Raw genomic sequence first — 7,755 nt, 5'->3', positions numbered from 1 at the left:
AACAGGCCCTTTGGCCCTCCAAGACTGCGCCAATACATTTTGCTCTTTCATACTAAAATTGTAACATAAAATATAAACTATAATGTATAAAACCTGCAAATATAGGTTCGAGTGAATATATATTTGTGAAAATTAAAACAAATTTCAGATGTCAGTACCATTTAACTGCTTGGGATGAGAGATTTTGCAGGAGTGAAAAATTCAACATGGTACAATATCACCCCCTACTGGTATACTGGGATTACCCAAGTCATGCTCGCCATTAATTAGTGTATACTCATGTGAAAATCAATCTTGAGTAAAAATCAGCACTTTTTTTTTGTCCTGTCATTATTAATTGCAAAACAAAAATTACTTTGGTTCTTTAAAGGAACATGGGAGGATTTTAAGATTTTCACTCAAATGCTAGTTGAAATCTTAATCAACAAAACTAAAGACCTTGTAATCTTACAATGACTTCCAGGCAGAAAAGAAAGTTTGTAGCTCAGTCTATAACAGGGGAAAACATGGGAGTACTGTTAAATGAACAAAAGCAAAATGAATAAATTATCAACCATAGAAAGGTCTCCCAAAGAGAAATTTCAGAAAGCTGCGGTCCATCTTCATGAGAAAGGCTGGATGGATGCAGACTGATTTTAAAAGCTTTGCTCAGGCTTTGACAGGTGTTCAAATAAATTCTAGAATATGCAGAATAATTGTTGAAAGAAGAAAAAAACCATCCATGGACATTGAAATGTAAGCACCCTCAGTCTAATTTTGTGTCAATGGGTCATTGTTACATGCAATGAACTTAATACCTATAATGTAAAATAAAGTAATTTCTAAAATGTTGAATATTTAACTCAATAGTACAGAGGAAAGGTACTCATGAAACCATGATGCCAAAGTTACTAATGATAATGACAAAGACTCTACATAAGACAACATAAATTGTTTGGTGTTTTAGGTAGCAATAACTGATTTTAAAAGGCTTTAAATATGAAATGCTATAGCGCATTTATATATTCATGTCGTGAAAGTTTGCAACATTAGATAATGAATGATAAAGAACTCTCATGAATTCTTCAGTGTTGTTGATTTATACATTATTCCATTGCAATGGTCTGCTTTAGGCTCAACTCCAGCACATGCATGTCAATCTCTCAAAAACATCACTTATGTATAAGATGGCCTAAAAACCAACTGGTCTCAAAATACTGTCATTCAAAACAAACCTCACTCATTGCCACTTGTGGGGTCACAAATTACTTTCTGAGCTTTGCTGTGTTTCTACAGTGATAAAACCTCAGAAGTACTTTACTGATGCAAAGTGCTTGAAGATGTGAAGTTGCAAAAGGCACTATGTAAATACATCTATTTCTCTGTTATAGTTTGTCAATGGAGTGTGGTTCTGTGCAAGACTTTAGTGAAAGAAAACAACTCAGTGCATCTATAAGCTGGCACAAGCTTCTTCATGATGGCAGTATACAAGCTATCAAAACTGATTGGGTCCAGAGCCCAGGCACTCTGAGCATTATGATACAGATAACAACTACTCACAGCTTTGAAATTCAATCCCAAGAGCAAGAAGTAGTTACAATAATTCATTTGATTAATCCACTTTTACATGAAATGGCAGCACCTGTGGAGGGAGAAACAGATTCAATGTTTTGGGTTCAGTGTCTCTTCTTTGAATAGATGCTGCCAATGTGAATCTCTCCAGCAATCTCTCTTTTTGTTTCTGACTTGTCTTTTATATGATTTAATTGATTTTTACTGGTTTTGGCGATGGAAGCAGATCTTGGGACCAAAGGGTATGTTTCTGTATTCCATGTAAGGACAAGAACAACACTCTTAAGGCCCAGAGAGATTCACTCTGTTTGTAAACATACCAATTATTCTTCAACCCCTCAAATCTCTGACAACTTGCCTACCCCGCCCCCCTTCAGATGTTGCCCACCTTTCCATTGAGTATACTACCCCTCTGCCAACAGCGGACTTTAATGCAGCCAGCATAGAATGTAGGATTTTGGTCTGGGTTATATCCTCTATGTTGTTTCTCCCTGAAGCTTACCTCTACCTCTGCCCTGCAACTTCTCTGAAGCCTCATTAGCAGTGTCAGAAATACAAACTTCAGAAGACAGAAACACTAATGACATTGCTCTGACAGGAAAATCTCAAGCTTGGGTACACAGATAAAAGATAAATAAAGTGGTAAGCTCATAAGTAAATGAACCAGAACACATACAAAATCTTGAACAAATGGATTAAAAATATTCACCTCAGAAAACAGCAAAATAAATTGGAAAAGATTGAGAGACAATGAGGACTGCAGAAGCTGGAAGTCAAGAGTCAATAGATGTGAAGCTGGAAGAGCACAGCAGGTCAGACAGCATCCGAGGAGCAGCGTACTGACAAATGGGTTTCCGCCTAAAACACTGACTTTCCCGCTCCTCGGATGCTGTCTGACCTGCTGTACTCTTCCAGCTTCACATCTATTGGAAAAGATTGCAATGGTGATCAGTGATAAACTGACAACTGTCGGCAAACCTCAGTCAACTGAAATAGTAGAAAATCCCTAACATTATCAGCAGTGAGCTCCAAATGAAAGGTAGAACAGGAACTGAATTGTTTCTTCTGTACACGGGGTTAGAAACTCTCTTGAAGTGGAAAGGCATGAAGGATTAAGACAAAAAGTAGTTTTTAAAATGAAGCTGCGTTAAGGGGTAGTTGGAGATGATTGAAGCAGGACAGGTTGTCCTTCCTTTAATTTTCCCTTATAAATCCATCAGTCTGCATTTGGAGTGAAGACAAGGTGAACATTTCACAGCGTTAATAGACCAACCAAGAGGGTTTCAGCTCCTCCACTGACAGGAGGATGCAGCTGCAGTGACAATTTTACATGGACAGGCTCCATTAATGTTATAATGGAAATAATGCAGAGAGTTGAAAGTAATGATAAAAACCAAATGAAACTGCGTAAATGCCACACATGATAGTTTCAGCCTAGAAACCTTGACTTTTACCTAGGTCCCTGATGTGTTAAGCGAGAGGTATCAGAACCAAACTTTAATGAAGATCTGCATAAATGGAATTTTATATTCTTTCACAGACCTTTTGTAATTACACAATGTAGAACACAGAATTCATGGTACCACTGGAACCTCACACAAGAACATCAAGTGTCCCTCTTAAATTCATAATAATTCAGTTAACATTAATCATTTGAAAAAGTTCAAACACCAGGTTTGAAACTGGGTTATTGTTTAAGATTTGTCCATTTTGTAAAATGCTTCATTAGACACATTTAAATTCAGTCAGGTTACCTGTTTTTACAGTGAAGGAGTATGGTGCTGAGCAATTAACTCTGAAAAGCAGAAACAGAGGAATAGGGAAGTAAATGTTTTTTTATAATTAATTGCAATGATGATCTTAATTACTGCATCCTTGCACTGCATGTGGTCCAAGAAGAATATTACTAACAATGAAAGGTTGTCTTCGCTTATCTCAAAAATCATCGGAACAATTTTTCCCCTGAAAACTGCAGGGCTCAAAACTCCACAACATCACCACACTTGGAGCGGTTTAAATAAGTACTGCCCAAACACAACTTCTCGAGCAGCAAGAGTCACCTGGGTGAATGGCTGGTACGTTAAAATGTCAAAGTGGGACATCAGTCATTGGCTTTGCAGGCAATGGCATCCTCCCTTCTCTAAAGGCCTTGATTTCAGAATGGCAGGAGAGGATACTGCTACAGCCTCGGCCCAAGCTGCATGTTACCAGTAAAACACAGAACCTCTTGTCTCTACTTTCATTTTTTTGCTGACGTTTCCACCCCTGAAGCCAGCCATGGAGTTCCGAGGTTGGCCATGTTGCAGTTCGCTTTGCTTCATTAAAACTCAGCAACGCCAGGACAGCAGCAAGACAAGAGTGCTCTATTAAACTGAACGTAATGCTCCTTCCCCCTTCCAAACATCAACATTCATGGGAATGTGTGTCTGGCAATCCAACAACTTGAACAGGAAGCCTGGGGTGAAAGGTTTCAGGGCTCAGTTGACTCGACAAGCTCGAATCATCAACAGCTGGAGTAGAATGAAGATGGGCGACATGATGAGGCCATACCACAGCTGGGAGCTCTGTCCCTCCAGTTTCTGGCACAACAGCATCTCAAAGACAAACTTCAGGCTGAGGACAGTCAGAATCCAGAAAAGACGCATGACAGCCAAACGCTTCTCCCCGTCCTGGAACAGGCGAATGGAAACAATCACGGTAAAGTAGGTGCTGAGCCCATCAGCAGTGAAGAGTGGGATGAAAACATACCACCAGTCCAACTTCGCAAAATTGTCCACCTTCACAGCAAGCAGCACGGAGAATACCAGGAAGGCAACTAGGTGCAGCAGCATTTCAAATGTGGCAAATCCCAGCCACTGCACCAGCTCCCGCAGTGAGAACAGCATTGTGGCACCAGTAGTGCACGTCTCCCACAATGGACTCCTGTGTCAATCAACAGGAACTAACAACTTACATCAACACGACCGTCCTGGTGTTCCAGTCTGATTTACATCCAGAAACCCAGCTCGTAATGTCTGAGAAATAAAAGCAAATATAAAAATTAAATTCTTTTGCATGTCATTTCTTTCAATAGTTGCAAGTGACCTTGGTATTCTTTTAAAAAGTAAACTCTTGCAACTGTGTAGCACTAGGAGGAAGTGTGGACTGCAGATGCAGGGGATCAGAATCGAAAAGCCTGGTGCTGGAAAAGCACAGCTGGTCAGGCAGCATCCAGGAGAGTCAACATTTCGAGCATAAGCTCATCAGGAATCTGAATCAGGAAATCAGGAATTCCTCATTGACTCACCTACTCCTTGGATGCTGCCTGACTGGCTGTGCTTTTCCAGCTAGGAGAAAGTGAGGACTGCAGATGCTGGAGATCAGAGCTGAAAAATGTGATTTGAATTGCTACAAGAATGATTCCTGAAGAAGGGTTTATGCCCGAAACGTCGATTCTCCTGCTCCTTGGATGCTGCCTGACCTGCTGCGCTTTTCCAGCAACACATTTTTCAGCTGTGCTTTTCCAGCACCAGGTATTTCAACTGTATCGCACTTTTGGTAATCTCAAATGTCCCAAAGCATTTTACAGTCAATAGTCACTGTCATGGTATAGGAATTTGCAGACAGTGTTCTGATAAAGATCAGGAAATAGCCTCTCAATGAAGAGCTTGAGGGGCTAGGAAATCAGGGAAAACTTCCCCATTGTTCCCCAGACATCTACCTGAGGAGACTGTGCCACAGTTAATCTTTCATTTGAAGAATGGCATTTCCACAATGCAGCATTTTTTCAGGACTGGCGTGTTAGCCGAGATTATGGTCCCAAGTCTTAGTAGTCACATCAGTCAAGAATACAACTAACTGAACGTCCTGGGCCGAACAACTTTAGGCCATAACATCTACGTACATCTTATCCCATCTTTCTTCCTTTTCAAAATTTTGTCACATTTGCCTTCACCATGTTTTGTTATCCCTTCATGCTGCGTTTGGATGTTTTTTATGTAGCAATTCAAATCACATTTGGACACAATTTTTGTCTCTTCAATACATCCATGACCAGTGTTTTTGGTTCCTGCGTTATAAAATCATCTGTTATTTAACGTCTCTGGCCTCCACACAACCATACAGCTGCTTCTTTGTTCTTCCTGCTCTATTCCCACCTTAAAAACTTTTACATTTCTATTTCACTTCAGTCCTAGTGAAAGGTGGTCACCCTGAAACATTAACTCCACTTTTGTCCAGAGATGCTCTTTTCTTTTATCCTCTCTAGACTGAGCTCAGACTGACAAAAACATGATGCAACTTGAATCAGCATCATATTAATACAAGTAGTCCAATAATTGAAGAGTTCAATGGGACCAGGGAGTTTAAGGCAGCAAGCAACCTCAGACCACTCCTTCACATTTTATAGAAAATGGACCAGACAAGAGAAAGACAACACCTCATTATTGACTGCACCTCAGGGCAAAAATGGCAAGGCAGGAAGCTAAAAGAGGGTATGGTCCTGGCTGATTGTGATACTGGACCAGTCAGGTCCTTAAGTAAAACCTGGCTTGGTAGATGGACCAAAAGTTGCATTTTTGCAATTTCTTTATTGTGGTGGTCAGTGACTGAGTATATTCACAACAGGCTGACTTAAAGTTTAACACAAAGACACAAAAATTACACACGAAAGGAAAAAATTAACTCTATTGCATCATACAAGAAATATTTGAAATAATCTTAGTGCATACATCAAAAAACAAATCTGTGTTAATATACTTTGCCCATCTCACACACTAATTTTATATGCTTTCTCTTAATGGGGACCTTATCAAAGGCCTTCTCAAAGTTCAAGTAAACTGGCTCAGCCTGATCAACTTCGCAACTGATGGTAGTTTGGGAAAAATTTGGTTTTAATGCAGAAGACAAGGTGGGGGAGGGGGTAAGGAGTAAACGATAGGTGGAGATCGAGCCCAAAGAGAAAAAATGTTGGACAAATAATGGTCAGCCTAGCAAAATGAATATCTGCTAACTAGGATTATTAGTGGCTAACAACACGTTCTGTGAAATGACAAAGAGCCCAAAATGTAGACTTTCCTGCTTCTCGAATGGTGCCTGACCCACTGTGGTTTTCCAGCACCACACTTTTTGACTGAGTGTAAATTGCAGACCACATGACAAGGCCTGGTGTGTGGAGGTGGAGGAAAGTGATGGGAAGGTGCTCAGTCCTAAAACTGTCAGGAGTTCTGAGGGTCACAACCTGAACTTTAACTCTGATTTCTCTCCACAGATTCTGCCAAGCTTTTCCTACTACTTCAGTTTTTGTTCCTAAAATTTTTAAACTCAATACTGAGTCCAGAAGACTGCAGACTTCCCAAGTGGAAAGTGAGGTGCTATTCTTCCAGCTTGTACTGTAGTTTGCTGGAGCACTGCAGCAAGTTTGAGAAAGATGTTGGCCAAGGAACAAGGTGGTGTGTTGAAGTGGCAGGCAATGGGGGAAGCTCAGGATCCTTTTTTTGCAGAGAATGTAGGTGTGTTGCAAATTAGACTATATAGTCTATACAGTCTATATTTCATTTTGCCAATGTAGAGAAGACCACACTGCGAGTAGTGAATGCAATAGACTAGATTGAGGGACAGAGGGAGAGGAGGCAAGGGGGAATGATGGTAAGGGACACAGAGGGAGAGTGAGGGAATAAAGGAGGAACAAAATGGGAAAGAGGAATAAGAACAACCCATTGTTAGCCATTACTGTTCCCCATTAGCAGCGACTCATTCTCCTAGGCTGACCACTATCCACTCCTTTGTCGAACTGCTTCGCTCTCTCTTTTTGAACTTCCTCCCCCTTCTCAGCTTCTACATCAGTTCTGGAGAAAGGTCACTAGGCCTGAAATGTTAACTCTAATTCCTCTCCTCAGACCCTGCTGGATCTGCTGAGTTTTCCCAGCAATTTCTGTGTTTATACTTGTTTTTAAAAATGTTTTCACATTAGATACCATGCAATCCTGAAAGATGAGCACCAATGAATCCACTACTGCTGGGGCTACTTCTTTAATTGCTCCAGGAAATAGATTATCATGACCTGGGATTTATCAGCCATTAATTTCCCAACACCAGTTCCCTCCGAGGTGAAAGTGAGGACTGCAGATCAGAGTTTCGCTCCTGTCAGTTTGGTTTGGTTCCCCGACATTACTGAGACATGACCATTGAGAGCCGAACCTCCCCCAAACGCAACAAGGCTGTCTC

The 7,755-nt window shown here is 40.7% G+C and overlaps 1 protein-coding gene across 2 annotated transcripts; it reads right to left on the bottom strand.

The window, feature by feature from the left end:
* Nucleotides 1-3,051: 3,051 nt before the first annotated feature.
* tmem203 (transmembrane protein 203) lies at nt 3,052-7,693 on the bottom strand. Of its 2 annotated transcripts, none has more exons than XM_043719832.1 (2): nt 7,592-7,693; nt 3,052-4,565 (listed from the first exon to the last, which is right to left on the bottom strand). In XM_043719832.1, the coding sequence occupies exon 2, from the start codon at nt 4,434-4,436 to the stop codon at nt 4,029-4,031; it is 408 nt and encodes a 135-aa protein (XP_043575767.1). In that variant the 5' UTR covers nt 4,437-4,565; nt 7,592-7,693; the 3' UTR covers nt 3,052-4,028. The 2 variants fall into 2 exon arrangements, with proteins under 2 accessions (XP_043575767.1, XP_043575765.1); XM_043719830.1 differs by lacking the exon at nt 7,592-7,693 and adding an exon at nt 7,506-7,553.
* Between the last annotated feature and the right edge of the window lie 62 nt (nt 7,694-7,755).

Source organism: Chiloscyllium plagiosum, chromosome 30, assembly GCF_004010195.1.
Source record: "Chiloscyllium plagiosum isolate BGI_BamShark_2017 chromosome 30, ASM401019v2, whole genome shotgun sequence".
Taxonomy (NCBI): Eukaryota; Metazoa; Chordata; class Chondrichthyes; order Orectolobiformes; family Hemiscylliidae; genus Chiloscyllium; species Chiloscyllium plagiosum.
The sequence above is the reverse complement of the archived record's forward strand: the minus strand, read 5'-3'. Positions and strand labels throughout refer to the sequence as shown.